The 17,345-nt window shown below is 41.7% G+C and overlaps 1 protein-coding gene across 1 annotated transcript in view; it reads right to left on the reverse strand.

Moving 5' to 3' along the window:
- The window catches only part of DLGAP1 (discs, large (Drosophila) homolog-associated protein 1), a 691,004-nt gene that overhangs the window by 332,474 nt on the left and 341,185 nt on the right, over positions 1 to 17,345 (reverse strand). Inside the window, exon 4 of the mRNA XM_011957822.1 lies at positions 16,992 to 17,206. Coding sequence (XP_011813212.1) covers positions 16,992 to 17,206 — 215 coding nt within the window. The remainder of the gene's footprint in view (positions 1 to 16,991; positions 17,207 to 17,345) is intronic.

The following is a 17,345-nucleotide window of genomic DNA, read 5'->3' on the forward strand; positions in this document are numbered from 1 at the left end:
GACACAGGGATTTTCTTATTGGAAACTAAGCTAAACACTTATAAAAAATACATATTTTCTCCATTGTCCTCATCCATTTTCTTTTTTCTATTTTCTTTTTTTTTTCGAGATGGAGTCTCACTCTGTTGCCAGGCTGGAGTGCAGTGGCACGATCTCGGCTCACTGCAACCTCCCCCCAACGGGGTTCAAGAGATTCTCCTGCCTCAGCCTTCTGAGTAGCTGGGACTATAGGCACGTACCCCACACCCAACTGATTTTTGTATTTTCAGTAGAGACGGGGTTTCACCATGTTGGCCAGGATGGTCTTGATCTCTCAACCTCGTGATCTGCCCACCTTGGCCTCCCAAAATGCTGGTATTACAGGCATGAGCCACTGCGCCTGGCCTGTTTTCTATTTTTAAATTTACTTGTATTATTTATTTGTTTGTTTATTTTTAGAGATGAGGGTCTCACTCATGTTGTCCAGGCTGGACTCCCAACTCCTGGGCTCATTCGATCCTCCCACCTTAGCCTCCCAAGTAGCTAGACTAGGAGATAGATAGGCACATCACCTATTTTCTTAGGGTTCCAGGGCTTGTTGAATACAAATTATCTAAATAAAACACAAAGGTTCTCCTTGTATATACCAGCCAAAACCCACAAAAAATGTGTTATCCTTTTACTGTATGATCTGGTTGGACATCTGGAAGTGCTGGGAAGAATGAGCAGGTGGAGTGAGCAGGGCTGCAGGATTGGGCCAGTCTTAAAGGGATGCTATCTGATGGTCAAAGGGCTAATATGATTGAGGAGTTAAGGCCCAACATCACCCACTGGGTTATTGCCAATTAGCAGCCAGGTTTCTCCCGCAGCCCCAAGCAAACATTATCACCCGTGTTGATTACTGTTATCGCCCCTCTTGATCTGTGTTCTGGGTTCTAATGCAGACATAGAGAGACAGAAATTAATTTGTGATTAAGATAGGCAAAGCACTCAGACCTGTAGACTCAAGATTGTCCCGGGAAATCGTCCATAGTGAAGATTTGGAGGGAAAAACTCTTCTATTCTCATTTCTCACTGGTATTTAATACTATGGAAAACATCCTGGTTGTGGAGTGAGAAGTCCTGGGCTACACTCTGGTTCTGCCCATGACCTGTCATTAATGCAACAGATTCTCCTGTATACAAAGGGGCTGTTTAATGATCAGATAAGATACAAACCACAAACTTTTCACAGTTGTAAAAACTACATGAAAACTTAATGATTTCATGAGTACTGCATATGAAAAATGTTTCTAATAATTGTAACACTCCATTGGTAGGATCAGGTAGTGTGTTCTCTTAAGAGGCCCTAAAGAGAGGGAACATGCGCTAAGTGACAGCCCATCAAAGAGCTCCTGGGAGGAAGCAGACGCGTAAGGTGAGCTCGATCCATGAATATGCTCTAGACCTGTCAGTCACAGCCGCTCAGCCACTGAGCTAAGAGCTGAAGTCAGCACGAGATGGAAACTGTTGGATCCTCACCATGCTATCAAAGCAACTTCCAGCAGCAGGCACATTGCTAGTAAAAATAACGTTCAGAATTCACATTTTAATAACTTAAAATGCATTTACTCATAGTTTCTTCTTCATGGCTGGGGTGCATCATGATCCTTCCATAAACAATTATACTCAAAAACAGAAAATAATATCGGATGCTATGGACTGAATTGGTTTCCTCCCGATTCATATGTTGAAGCCCTAATGTCCAGTGTGTTGGTATCTGGAGATGGGGTCTTTGGGGAGGCAATTAGGTTTATATATGATCACAAGGGTGAGAACTTCATGATGGGAATAGTGTCCTTATAAGAAGGGACATCAGAGGCTGGGCATGGTGGCTCACGCCTGTAATCCAACACTTTGGGAGGCTGAGGCGGATGGATCACGAGGTCAGGAGATCAAGACCATCCTGGCCAACATGGTAAAACCCCATCTCTACTAAAATACAAAAAAATTAGCCCGGCATGGTGGCATGGGCCAGTAGTCCCAGCTACTCAGGAGGCAGGGCAATCGCTTGAACCTGGGAGGCGGAGGTTGCAGTGAGCTGGGATCGCACCACTGCTCTCCAGCCTGGTGAGAGAGCAAGATGCCGTCTCAAAAAAAAAAAAAAAAAAAAAGACACTCAAGAGCTCTGTCTCTGTCTGCCAGGTCAAGTTAATGAGGAGGTGACCCTATCTGCTAGCCAGGAAAAGGGCCCTCACAGAACCTGACCATACTGGCACCCTCATCTCAGACTTCCAGCCTCTAGAAAATAAACTTTTGTTAAGTCACCCAGTCTATGGTATTTTGTTATAGCAGCCCAAGCAAACTACCAGATGTAGTTCAAAGGATGAAAAATACGAATAATGAGAGAAGGAAGAAAGCTTTATACTGTTAAAGGCTGGTGAGCATAAAAACAGAACATTGTGAACATTTTTAAAGCAGGAGGGAGGGGTCAGGTGGGTCACTACACACAGTGTTGGAAGAGTGTGTTTTGCCCAAATTGATCAAATGAGACAAGGACTCAGTGTATCATAATGTACTAGGAAAAATGGTCTGGGATACTGTAAGCCCTGCTTCCCCAGTGATATGGTTTGGCGGTGTCCCCACCCACATCTCCCCTGGAATAGTAGCTCCCATAATTCCCACGTGTTGCGGCAGAGACCTGGTAGGAGATAAATGAATCATGGGGGCAGTTTCCCCCATACCGTTCTTGTCATTGTGAATAAGTCTCAAGAGATCTGATGGTTTTATAAGGGGAAACCCTGTCACTTGGCTCTCATAGTCGCTCTTGCCTTCTGCCATGATTATGAGGCCTCCCCAGCCACATGGAACTGTTAGTCCATTAAGCCTCTTTTTCTTTATAAATCACCCAGTCTTGAGTATGTCTTTATTGACAGCATGAAAATGGACTAATACCCCCAGTCACTGAATTCCTGTAAACACAGGCAAAGGCGCTAGTTTAGAGCAATAGGTAAAACACTTGGCGTCGCCAAACCCGAAGTTAATCATTCAACTTGCCAGTGAAACGCTTCCAACAGAGTAGAGGAGTCAGGGAGAGATGAATAAAGGACAGAGACACAAAAGCGGCCACACAGATCCACAGTCAGAGGACAAAGCTGGGGGTGGCTTGGTGGAGCAGGTTGCTTCATGGTCAGCCAGTGAGCCCTTTGCGGTGAGCGACGGAAGGAAGTACCTTCTTTCTAGGGACAGGGACAGGGACAGGGATGGACCTACAGGCATCAAAGGCTACAGGCAGCTACAATGTAGAAAAAAAACACAGTCCAGGGCCGATCCTGGGGGACTGACTTGGAGAGGAAAGTAGGATTCCAGCTCCGTGCGGAAGAGCCTCACGGGACTTCGCACATGGAGGGTTGAGTAACCTGGTCTCTGAGTGCATCCGTTTCTATGGTTTTACTGTTGTCTTTTCCCTCTAAGGTTGTTTATTTATTTATGTATTTTTGAGTAACATTTTAGCTTGCACACAGGAGATGCTAAGTATATGCTTACTGTATAGGGCATTCTAGGTGAGGTGCCTAACATAAGTTGGCTCAGTTAATTCTCACAATTTTTAAAAATAATAGATAATTAGAACCATTTTTAATTTTTTAAAAATTTTAACATTCTGATCTCACTTAATGGCCTCAATAGACATTTTTTTTTTTTTGAGACGGAGTCTTGCTTTGTTGCCCAGGCTGGAGTGCAGTGGTGCAATCTCAGCTCACTGCAAACTCCACCTGCCAGGTTCAAGCGATTCTCCTGCCTCAGCCTCCCCAGCAGTTGGGATTACAGGCACCTGCCACCATGCCTGGCTAATTTTTGTATTTTTAGTAGCGACTGGGCGCGGGGGGAGGGGGGGTTTCACCAACTTGGCCAGGCTGGTCTTGAACTCCTGACCTCATGATCCATCAGCCTTGGCTTCCTAAAGAGATTACAGGCATGAGCCACTGCGCCCGGCAATAGACTCATTTATAAACTGAAAAACAAAAAGCCACAACCAGAAAAGTCACTCACATAAGGCTGCAAATTTGTAAAGTCCAGATTTGTACACAGTTCTGCCTTCCCTTATTATTTCAGGCGGCCTGTAAGTCAGCAGGACTGGGGCCCTAGGGGCATGGGTGCTGCCAGAAAGGGAGAGGGAAGAAGAGGAGTGTGGCTACGGTGTGCTGTCTTCTGCAGGGTTTCTTCACAGCCTTCCTCTCATTCCTGAAATTATTCCATTTCCAGTGGTATTGAGGGTGACCAGCAGACCCTGTTGTACCATGTCACTTAAAAAAACGTAGTGCCCTTTTTTTTTTTTTAACACAGGAAACACAAAATCATTGTTAATATTTTAAAATTATCATTTGAATTTTATATTGTTACCTCCAGGACACAGTGAATGATCATGGAAGCTAGACAGAGGCTTGCCAAGCTGTTTCCCTGTAATACTCAGCTCAGCTACTTAAAGTGTCCGTGGTTGCTATGGGCAACCACTTACATAAACTCAGGGAAAGTGTGGAGAGTGAGGGCTGCGGAGTGCAGGCAGTTAATGGATTTACCTAATTCAAAACAAAACAAAACAAAACAAAAAACTAGAAATTTTTCCCCAAGGATCATTCTTCCCTCCCACTAATACTCCTCTACCAGAGATGATTGTTTTCTTTAAGACAGCCACGGAAAAAGAAATGAGAAGGAGGATCTTAACTTATTATATGAATAGTAAAGTCCATCTCAAAATATTCGAAAAGGAAGAGAAGCTGGAAAAATTCTAACTGTTGATCAAATATTACCACTGCTGTAAGTTAAAAAAAATAAAAACAAACAAACAAACAAAAAATGCATCTATTTTTAAAATGGCCCCTGGATTGTTCTTCCCATGGTAGATCGCTTATACTCAACCCTGAGTGGCCTAGTCTTAGAACCCAGTCTTCCCAGCAGGGAATTGGAACAGCAGGTTTTATGATTATACTTGCCTACTTTGGTGGGTGGGAACATATTTTACTTTATATCCTGCTTTTTGCTTCATTTTCATTTTCTTTAAATGATTACATGCTTTGAGATGCCAAGCCTTCATGTTTATTGAAGTTACTTTTACACTTTTAGCTAATTCCTACACTCTTGCCCAAGGCCTATACCCCCATGACCATGCTGATATGTTGTGAATATCTCTTTTTGTTATAACTAGGTCTTTTTGTCTTCCATTGCTTTGCATAAAGAATATTACCCATTCAATGAGGGAAGTGGTTGTATAAATTATAGTACAGGCATACAATGGAATACTTTGCTGTTATTAAAAAGAGTGTGGTTAACCCACAAGCATTTGTATAAAACAATGTTTAAGACCTAATTTCAAGTGAAAAGAGCAAATTGTAGAACAGTATGTATAAAGAAAGTTTAGACATGGGTATATATAATATATGCCTAGAACATTTCTGAAAAGATTCATAAGAAACAGAATTCTTACCTCTACGGAGGGATAAAAAGGGAATGAAGAGGGGAGGGGGACTTTTACACATTATTAAAATATTTCTTGGTGCTGTTAAAATTTTTATGAGTCTTATACTTTGTAATAATAAAAAAGGAAATCTTCCTATTATTCCTAAATAAAAAGAGACTTATATGGGTACGGTGTATATTGGGGAATAGCACATCACTACAGTAAGCAAGACAAAATAATAGCAGCAGCAACAAGGAGATTTGACCTGTTGTATTAGGCTGTTTTGGGGTCACTAGAAAGAAATACTTGAAGGTGGGTAATTCATAAAGAAAAGGGTTTTCATTGGCTCATGATTCCACAGGGTCTATAGGAAGCATGGTGCTCGTAGCTGCTTCTGGTGAGTGTTTAGGAAGCTTACAATCATGGCCGAAGGTGACAGGGTGTCAGAGAGAGCAAGAGGGTGGGGAGGTGCCACACTCTTAAACAACCAGATCTTGCACGAACTCAAAGTGAGAACTCAGTTGTGATGACGAGGACAGCACCTAAGCCATACATTAGGGATTCGCCCCCCAGACCCAAACACCTTCCAGCAGGCCCCACCTCCAACACTGGGGATTACGTTTCAACATGGGATTTGGAGGGGACAAACACCCAAACTCTACCACCTGTTCTTGGCTGGCTTTTGATTTTTGGTGTCCTTATTTATCTGTGTAACTTCGTACATCAGCCCTTTCTGGTACCATCCTAATCTCTGCTTCTACCATTCTTTCCCTGGAGCAGTACAACTTTCTCTAGCCTCTTACTTGATTTCAAACTGTCTGTCTCCAATGTGTCTCTATCTCATCTAGAGGCAGGCTAGTATGGTGGCTAATTACATGGGCTCTGGATTCAAATCCTGGCTGTGACACTTGTCGCTCTGTGACCTTGGAAAGTCAATTACATTTATGTGCCCCAGTTTCCTCCTTGTATAACTTAGTTAATAATAATTCTTGTCTTACAGGTACTATTAGTTATTATGTGAATTTTGTCTGGCACAGAGGAAGTGCTTCTAAGTGTTAGCCATTACCATTCTTCAAGGTGATTTTTTGGGGGGTTAAAATGAGATATATTCCAACAACAAGAAAAACAAATAAAGAAGCCAGAAGAAAAAAAGTAAGAGAAAAGCACAAGAAATGCTGTAATTGGATTTTTGACTCCACACCACGCAGGCCATCTTTTTTTTCTTTTTGAGACGGAGTCTCACTCTGTTGCCCAGGCTGGAGCACAGTGGTGCGATCTCAGCTCACTGTAACCTCCGCCTCCCGGGTTCAAGTGATTCTTCTGCCTCAGCTCGAACTCCTGACCTTGTGATCCACCTACCTTGGCCTCCCAAAGTGTTGGCATTACAGGTGTGAGCTACTGTGCCTGGCCACGCAGGCCATCTTTCTAAAACAACACTTACATCACTTCATTATCTGGCTCGGCTATCAGTGGTTTCCTATTGCTCTCTTTATTAAAACAAAATGAATTCTCTGGATATTTAAGGATCTTACTTAGAAAAGTTCTCACTTTCTATCCAAAGATGACCTCTCACTTTTAAATACTCTTCTAATACACTAGTCAACTTAATTTCTTTATACTCAGACAAAATTCCTCCTCCCTAGTGTGTTGTCTCTCAGTCATTATTCAGATTCCAAATTGAATCCTTTCTCTTTCATGAAGTCATCCCTTCCTCTTTTCAATTCATATTAATTTTTCTCTTTTTTGAACAAATATAGCACTTTTAGTTAGAGGTAACATACATAATGTAATTTCACAACTTACAAATAATTACACAACATTGTGTTCATCGCTCTTGGCGGCACTTAATCGTATATGTGCAGTGGAGACAGAGCCTGATAGCTCTCCTGTCTGTCTCAGGGCAGTTAGCAGCTGGAACCTTTGAGTCCTCTGGAAAGAAGTCTTGGTTGAGAGTGAGATGACTTGGGTCCTAAACCTTGCTGAAGGGCTTCAGTGACTACTTCTTTCCTTGGGGCCTGCATATCCTCATTTGTAATATAAAAGGGTTGGAATCATCTTTGAGGTTCCTTCTAGTTTTGCTTCTAAGACTTTTCATTTATTCTATCTCTGAAGAAAGGCTACCTGAAAATAATGCTGTTGGTAAAGTGGTAAATGTTTAGAAATTGACTTTTTGGGAGGAAGAAGCTCTGCCTTGTAGAGTGTGTTGATTTCCATGGTGGAAATATTCCCATCATGGCCAGTATGGCTCCCAGGATGACAAAACTGAATATGGAGTTGGGAAGAGATGTCCACCATTGGCTGTCATCCGACTACTGGACCCCGCCTAGCATTGTGTAGGGGCTCCTTCCAATGAAGAAACGCAGTCTCGGGCTAGATGAGCACGTCCAGCTAGCTTCATCTCTAGCTTCTTTCACTCTAAAACTCCAACACAATCTTTCTTCACTGAGTGGAGACGGCAACAACAATGGAAAGTGCTCCCAGCTTGGCTTTTCAAACCCAGGCTCTGAATGCACAAACCTCAGGACCAGGCCAATCTTCTCAGGTGCTCGTACCCACAGCAATGTCCATTCTCTCTTGGAATCTGGCATAGGAATGATGCTACCGAGGTGGTGGCAATTTTATATGCAGTTGGTAATCTGGATCTGTTCCGAGAGCTCTCAGCTCTGCTTTTTCTGGGAAAGAGGTGTGGCCCGCAGAACTAAAAGAAGGTTCTGAGCTGTAAGTCAAGAACAATGTCCAGATGGTGGAAACAGTCTCCAGACTGTTCAGGGAAAAGTCCTCAGAGTTTCACGAGTCAGTGGGAGGAAAGAAGTTGGGGAGAAAGTAGAGTGCTGGAGCTGAAGGCCCAGGCTCTGCCTCGTGAGGTTCACAACCATTGGAAAACCTTGGTGTATCAGTAAAGCGTTGGTTAAAAATCAACTCTAAACTCCTTCTGACACCGTTGGGAGGATCTTATTATATGTACTAAAAACACTTGATGACTGTTATTTCCAATTATTAATGTTAAACAATAGGCTTAGAAGAAAATTAAAATATTACTAGCTATCAGGATAGATATTTTCTCCTCATTGGTTTATGTGGGTTCATACATAAATGTATATACATATATATATATATTATATATGTACACACACATTTTTTGAGACAGAGTCTAGCTCTGTTGGCCAGGTTGGGGTGCAGTGGCAAGATCTCAGTTCACTGCAACCTCTGCCTCCCGAGTTCGAGTGACTTAGCCTCCTCAGTAGCTGGGATCACAGGCACATGCCACCACGCCCACTTAATTTTTGTATTTTTAGTAGAAATGAGGTTTTGCCATGTTGGTCAGGCTGGTCTTGAACTCCTGGTCTCAAATGATCCGCCTGCCCTGGCCTCCCAAAATGCTGGGATTAGAGGCGTGGGCCACCACACCCAGCCACAAATAATTTTTAAAAATGTTGGAGTAGTTAATGTGATCATTGAAGAAGACCCTTCCCAACTTCAAAAGGACTAGTTAATGCTGGTGCTTCCTGCCCCCTCATAGAACTAGAAGGAACTGGGATTCCCCAGATGAACTAAAGGAAATATGCTAATGTTCAAAGTGGATAACAATACTAGGGATGGCTGCGTGGATATTTTTAACAAGCTAATGTGTACCTGCCAGACTGAGCTCCCAGCCTCCAGGTGGGCTGGCAATGCAAAGCAGGGTTGAGAAGGCATACGGAGCTTTTCAGAGAACCACAGATTCAGAAGCAGAGGGAGGGGGAAGAATCAAAGAGAGCACAGACGCAGTCAAAGGATGCTGGGCAGATGTTAGATGGCAACTCAACTCAACCACTGCGCATTAAAGCTACTCGTGGAGGGTACTGTTCAGGGCACCTTAGGCATAGAGGGATTGCATAATGATGCGTTAGCATTTGTTCAACTTCCCCTCTGGGATGACGACTCTGTGCCAAGTGATTCAAAAACATTCCTTCAGATAGCATCGACTCTCTTTCTACACGAGGGACGGGCAAAACAGACCAGTGCTTAAGAAGGCTATATTACCTTGAGAAATGTTAACACAGTGCTTCGGGAATTCTTAGGAGGAAGAAATAATGGCCGACAGCCAGAGGTTAACTTTGAGAAGAAGATTTAAAAGAATGGAGACTTTCTTCTCATCTTCTCCCCCATTAGATCGCAAGTTCTGTTGTACTGGGACTCCTGACTACTATAATATATCCCAATACTTAGCACATAGTAGGTGGCCAAAATTGATAATAATGATGGTGATAGCTAACATATATGGAGCAACTACCGTGTGCCAGAGATGGTGCTAAGTGTGCCACATACACTGCACCTGCTTGAATCTGCATAATTACGCTTGAACAATCAGTGGCTTGTTGAAGTGGCTTGATGTTACTTCCCACACAAGTGTTCTGTGCTTGTAAGGGAATAGCAGGAAAGAAGATCTCAAAGGAGAATGGAGCCTTACTGTGACACTTTTGAATGCTACATTTGGGACTTTGTGCCTAGACAACATGGGATTCAGAGATAATATTTTAGCAACCTGGTAGAAAGTCTTAGAGAAGGAGTTGGAGCAGAGAGAGGCTGGGGGCATTAAGACAAATGGGTCCATTGCAATCACTCAAGTGAAAAGTAGTAAAGCTGGAAGAGGTAAGAGGTGAGTTGTAAAGTTTCAAGACTGTATTTAGAAAATGATCATTCCACTGATAGAAAGGGAAGTGTCAGGAAGCGAAGTGATATATTTAGGGGGTACTGTGTTATGTGGGTGCTTTGAAATCTCTTCTTCCTGAATGCTTAGCTTGAAAATACAGGCTCAATGCACAGATCAGACGATGGTGAAGATCTTACGATACAGTCTTAGGCTCTTCAGGCTGGAAAGATCTTATATAGATTATTTTGTCTGTCCGAGGTCAAATTATCCAAGGTCTCAGAGGAATATAACTCTGCTGGTTTCAAAAGAGGCCTTGGAAGTTTTCTCTAACAATTTCCAAATTAATTGATTTGATAATTCATAACTTTGCACTTAGAAGTTCCTCCTTGCAGCTAACCTGAATTCCTTGGGCTGCAATTTTGATCTAATTTCCTCCTGGTTTATAGATAGGAATGTTGATGGCTTTGCTATTTCCAAAGCATCTTCCGTAAACATACATTTATTTAGGACTTACACCCAGCCTGCTTCTATAAAGGATTAGAGGCAGCTCCTAATATGTCTGCCTAGGCTTCCTTTTAAAGAAGCTTTTCTCATTCCTGCAAAATGTCCTTCCATCTGCATGCATAAGAAGAATTTCTTTAATAATAAATGATACAGCAAAAGTAAAGCTAATAACGAACTATGCCAACTAAATAGTAACCTGTAAACAAAACAAAACAAAACAAAAAGAAACAAAAAACACCACCCTTTCTTATGCCAGGCAACGCAGATTTTTCTCATCAGAAAATAATTCTGCCAAAACGATCAACTTTAACACCACCAGCCTTTGAATTTTAAGTTCCTTTCTTCTTTGTAGTGCCTGCTTTTGCCATTCTTAGACTCGTGTGTGTGTGTGTGTGTGTGTTTGTGTGTATTTTTCTCTTCCACTTGACTCCGGAAAACCAGATTTAAGTAAAGCATTTAGTGAATATTGAAACCAAGGTATAAATGTAGGACACAGTACTTAAATTATTAAAGTTACCAAATGTTTGTTGCATGAATAAATGAGTGAGTGAGTGATTGCATGAATATAATTTCTGGTTGTAATTAGGGTGTTCTCTTTACCTCGTTGTCTGCACTTTAATGGGAACATAGACATGAAATGGAATAAATGGCAGGTGGCAGGCAGACAAGACGAAAGAATTTTGAGGCTCTCTGCAAAGAGAAGCCATCCTGGAAGGCCAGTGGGCAGCATCTGTGATCAGCACCACCTAAAGGAAGTGGGGAGTCTTTGTTTCCAGAACCCTCAGCCAGGACCTTCCCTGGCTCCCCTCCCTCTGCTGTCTTAGGGCTTTGTTTACACAGCCCCTTGAAGCCAGCTGTCAAGGGTGCAAACCCGGTCTGCCATCCTTTGAAGAAGGTTCAGGTTACACATGGTAAGCCACAGAACAGATACAGGCCCAGGACTCATGACTGTATTAGTCTCCACAGAGCTGAACCCAGGCTCCTAAGAGTCCGTCCCTTCTTCCTGTGTCCTCTGTCAGCCAGCGCCTTCTGCAGCTCTGATCCTTTGGTCACTGGTCCTTCTTTTCTGCACCTGAGGCTAAGCCTGAGTCAAGATGTTCTCAAGATCCTTTCTGTTTCAGCTGCATGTTTGATGTTTACACTTCCGACAGAGAACTCACTTCACTGCAGGCTTCTGATGCCCCTTCAAATCCATCCTTCACTCACAGTCTGTTTTGAATGTCTCTTTTTCCTGGGTACCACTTCTCAGTTGTCCACACCCAATTGATCTTCCTTTCCCCTCAATTATTAAACGTCTTTTAAATAGCTCATCACTGCAGTCTTAGTAAGTTCAACTTTCCGTCCAGCTTTTTATCTTTTCTGCTTTCCACACCTGGGTTCAAACCTTAGCTCTGACATTTGATTGATAGGTGACCTTTAAAAAGTTATTTAATCTCTCTGAGATGCAAATTTGTCATTCGTAAAATGGGCAAATTGCATGCATCGAGTTGTGATGATCAAAAGAAAACATGTATGTAAAGCCTGTAGCACTCAGTCAGGCACTGAGAACCTTGTTAAAATGTAAATATTCCTCCTACTTAAAAAAATTATTGGCCGGGCGCGGTGGCTCAAGCCTGTAATCCCAGCACTTTGGGAGGCCGAGACGGGCGGATCACGAGGTCAGGAGATCGAGACCATCCTGGCTAACACGGTGAAACCCCGTCTCTACTAAAAAATACCAAAAACTAGCCGGGCGAGGTGGCAGGCGCCTGTAGTCCCAGCTACTCCGAAGGCTGAGGCAGGAGAATGGCGTAAACCCGGGAGGCGGAGCTTGCAGTGAGCTGAGATCCGGCCACTGCACTCCAGCCCGGGCAACAGAGTGAGACTCCGTCTCAAAAAAAAAAAAAACTGAAAATAAATCTTCCTGAAGCCTTTCGTCAGACACTTTATCAAAATTGCTAGGAGCTCTCACCGGCTCTCTTGCAACAGCCTGGGATCCTTCTTCCCAATTTCAGAGGAGTTTCAAAGTCTGTAATATTAAAGACTGACTATTTCTTCTAGGAGAAGAATTTTTCTTAGTGCTTGGATAAAGAGATGAATATTAAGTCACTTTAAACTATTATTCATGTAGGATTAATAGATATTTTGAATTTAACTTCAGAATCTTTTAAATGACACCCCACTTTGTATAATTTTTAAAAAGTTCTTTCTGCAGTGTATTGAATAAAAGCCCCAGATGGGATTTGGACTTGGTTTTAACTAATCATGGTAGCAGGCAGGAGTCTCAGTTCTAGAATAAATAGCACTCCAAGTAAGAGACTTATGTTCTTCATCAGTGCCAGGCTGCAACGACATGCTTGGAGGGAACTCTGGCCCCTAAACGTCTCCTCTACTTGCCTGGAAATTTACTATTAAACATTCAGAATTTTTTGAAAATACTAATATTCTCGGGTGATATGCCATTTCAAATTTATTGTTAGCTAATAAGTAAGGAAGAAGGAAAAGCTAGTGATGAGGTGGAGTGATTTGTTAATAGCTGTGAGATAAGAGAAGAGAGTGACCGAAATAATAGTTTTCCAAGAGTAGTTACAGGAGGGGTTTTGCTGGCCCAAAGACAGACTTCATTGTCTCAAAACTACTCCTAACACCACAATGTTTAACTGACCTTAGGCCTTATATGTCTGAGGACCCAATGACTAACACTAAGCAGCTGATGAAAAATCACCCACATAAATAAACCCTCAAGATGCCTTTGGAAAATAGAAAAGAGAAAAACAATGTAAGAAAGTGTAGGAGTGCCTTCTCTCCAACATTTCTGAGAGAAGATGGGAGTTGAAAACCTTAAACAAAATGTTGCCCCAATCTCACTTGCCTAATTTTAGTTATCTTGGTTCAGGGCTATGATTCATCCCTAAAGCTGTGAATTGCTGAGGAGGAAGGAGGGAAAAAAATCGACTTAAATGTCAAAGAAGTAGGAACATAAATATAGTTTTCTTTTTTGAGGAACTAGAATTCCAGGATATGGGGATCTTTTTTCTCATAAGGGACTGAATCCTTCAAACTTCTAGAAAAATAATGATTTGCAGTCAAAACATCATCAAGGAATGAAAGACAGAATTGATTATGAGTCATGTCATGTCTGCATTTTTGCCTTTATAGTGTTTTCCTTTTTTTCTTTTGTATCTCTTTCAATCTGATTAAACTATTAATTAATTAATTAATTTTGAGACAGGTTCTCTCTCTGTTGCCCAGGCTGGGGTGCAGTGGCTCAATCATGGCTCACTGCAGCCTCGACTTCCTGGGTTCAAGTGATCCTCCCACCTCAGCCTTCCAAGCAGCCGAGACTGCAGGTGCGCACCACCACACCTGGCTGATTTTTGTAGTTTTTGTAGAGACGAGGTTTTGCCATGTTGCCCAGGCTGGTCTCGAACTCCTGGACCCAAACAATCTGCCCACTTCGGCCTCCCAAAGTGCTGGGATTACAGGTGTAAGTCACCGTACCTGGCCAATCTGGTTAAACTAGAGGTCACTAACAATTGTATGCAGTTGAAGATAATGGAGGTTTAATGTGTAGACTGTAACGACAAAGGGAACTCATAAACTAGGTGAGTGTGAAACGAATGGAGGTAAGTAGAACTATGAGAAATGATTCTAGGGGATGTGATGGTAGCACACGGAAGGAAGATATGTTTAGATGGTTGTCTAAGGTTCTCTTGTGATCCTTTTGTGGATCATAATCATGATGATTGAGTTTTCACAGTAATATATGAGATGTGCTTCCTTCAAACCTTGTTATGATATCGGCACATTATCCATCTTACATAAACATAGGAAAAAAAAGTTCTCTTTCCTGCCAAAGAAGAGGGGACAACACAGATGGTTTGGGGAAACTCCATCCTAAGTAAATTGTTTTCAGTTTAGTAGGTGTTCTCCTGTCCACTTATCACCACTTTGAATTTCCGTTAAGTGAGGAGGGAGGAAATAGCAGTCACTAACTCATACCCAGTTCAACAACTTCACCGTCTGAAAGAACTGGCCCGCTACCATCAGCCTAGCTGTCATCTGCTTGTTTGCCTCTTTCTGCTCTGAAAACTTCTGAGCAGTAAAAGAAATATATGGTGGTCACAAAAATATGGTCCAGGACATTAGAGGAGGGTCATATTGTGAAGAAGGCAAATGAGAAAGAAAGAGTTTCAGTGACTTCAGAGTGATCCTCCACATCCTGAAGCTATGCGAGTAGCCCAGGACACGATTGTGATGTTGATTTCAGCCCCTACCCACTACCCCTGTCCTCAGCCTCCTCAGAGCACCCTTCTCATCTTCCTCACGGCTCTGCGTCTTTCTGTTCTCCTCTTACCTGGATATCGCTGTGGACAAGAGCAATTCCTCTATCGTATCACCCAAGACCCAAAGTATCACTCAGCGAATGTGACCAATGCATCTTGATGACAACCTAACAGGATACTCGGGAGGTGGAAAGGACTCTGGAGGTTGCTGGTTTAAGTGACTTTCTTGCCCATTGCAATTCTTTTCTTGCATCTTCAGGAAGATGTTAACCCCACGGCCATGACTACCTAGCATTGTGTCTAGTGGAGAGATATTTTAAAGTCCATAGAAGATATTTTTTTCAGAAGGGTCCTCGGCCTCCCTCGTTTCATATCACCTTGGTCCACTGCCTTTATTACAAATCCAGTTCCTTTAATTTAATTTTCTGAGCATCTGCTAGGTGTGCCAAAATGCAATGAAGACTTGTTTCTGTTTTTTATTTCCATGATTTTTTTTTTAACCTCGTGTGGCAGTGTTTTGGGTCCAATTCTGTTCTCCAAATAGATATATTGAAGTCCTAACTCCTACTATCGGTGAATGTGACCTTATTTGGAAATATAGTCTTTGTAGATCTAATCAAGCCACCAAGTTTGTGGTAGTTTGTTCTGAAGATTCTTGAAAACTAACACATGTAGTAAAAAGGCAAAGAGGAAGGGCAACTGAAAGCCAAAGAAAGAAGGAAGAGGTTTTTTTCTTGGCTTCATTTACTGATGCGTTGGTGTTAATTTTTGATTAAAACGATCCAGAATTGTTACACACGAACCCTTGACAAATAATTCATGAGAGGCTGTCTCTGTCTGGTTCTTTAAAATACAACATACTCTGCTATTTAAATAAATTCCCATCGCACAACAGTCAGCTGTTTTTCAGTGCTCTTGATTAACAAATAGGTTTGTTTTCCTTAACTCGACTGCATCGATTTTTTGTTTTACTTATTTTGTCTTTTAATATTTTATTTAGTAACATAATATAAATGCATGAATAGTAATGTTATTTCATCAAAATACAGAATCAAAGGCACTTAAAAATATGAGTTATCTGTAGTATATTTTTCAGGTCCAAGTGGAATTCTATCTATTTCTACATTTCAAGACTCTAAAGAATTTACTCTCTATAAACAGCATTTAGAATTAAATCAGGTCTGGCTTAAAATAATCAATTTCAGTGGTTTCCTGTGTAGTGCTGTTCTTTGTTTACAAACAGCACAAATACAGTTAAGGACTACAGTCATATGCTGCATAACAACATTTCAGCTAATGATGCATATAATAGGGTGGTCCCATAAGATTATACTACTGTATTTTTACTGTATTTTTCTATGTTTGGATATATTTAGATAAACAAATACTTACCATTGTCTGAGAGTTGCCCACAGCATTCAGTACAGTAATTTGCTGCATAGGTGTGCAACTTAGGAGCAACACGCCACACGATATAGCCTAAGTGTGTAGTAGGCTAGGCCATCTAGCTTTGTGTAAGTGTACTCTATGATGCTGGCACAGTGAAATAACTTAATGATGCATTTCTCAGAATGTAACCCCATCATTAGATGATGTATGACTATATTTATATTTTCAAACAAAACATTTTTAAGGCCTTCAAATTGTAATACGTATTGAGTGCCCACATTTAAAAATGTATGTCAAGAACCTTCACATATCCAATTTGCAAGCATGGCCACATTCTATAAGCTTCTCCAAGACAATCTCCTCTATTATGTTACTCAGTTATCTGAAAAATTCAAGAGTCTTAAGAAAAAGTTCTTGTATGTACTTCATGCCTGAGCAAATGTTCAGCAATTGGGATACATGTATATTCTCGTTGACCAGAAATTTTAATTCTTTTCAGAAGCCATTCTGGATTTAAAAGAATCCAGAATGGCTTCTGAAAAGATTGGATTGTTTCTGCTTCTTAGAGATGAGGGGTTCACTTTATGATCAATGCAGAGCACATCTGTTGCCCCTCTCTACAAAGGCACTGGGGTACAGACATCAGATCTCAAGTCACAATCAATGTATCGCACTGCTCCACCTGTAGGATGTTTCTGCCCCACTTACTGTAGGAGACACACCGTCTGGGCCTCGGTGACAACACAAGCACCCGGATTATCGCAAGAGCAGGGTTAGGACTACTTACTTGAGTGTGGTGAGTTCTGTAAGGGATGGCTGAGTAGCCTTGAGATAGCTTTCTCTCCGTGCAGCAACTTTTGGAGAAGGCTTGGGACTCGTGTCTGAGTCTCCACTGTCTTCATCCCCCATGGCCTTGATATAACTACCACTCCGCATTCTTCGGCATGGAATTTCATCATCTTTACCTCGAGGGGTGTACCCTGTCCATTCATCTTGAGGAACCTATTCAGATAGAAAACAGATAAATCACGTTTTACAAAATCCTACCTTTTTCTTTTCTTTTTCTTTTTTTTTTTTTAGATTTAACATTTCTAATTTTTATGAGTACGTAGTAAGTGTATATGGAGTACATGAGCTATTC

The sequence above is a fragment of the Colobus angolensis genome, unplaced genomic scaffold, assembly GCF_000951035.1.
Source record: "Colobus angolensis palliatus isolate OR3802 unplaced genomic scaffold, Cang.pa_1.0 Scaffold45, whole genome shotgun sequence".
NCBI classification, from domain to species: domain Eukaryota; kingdom Metazoa; phylum Chordata; class Mammalia; order Primates; family Cercopithecidae; genus Colobus; species Colobus angolensis.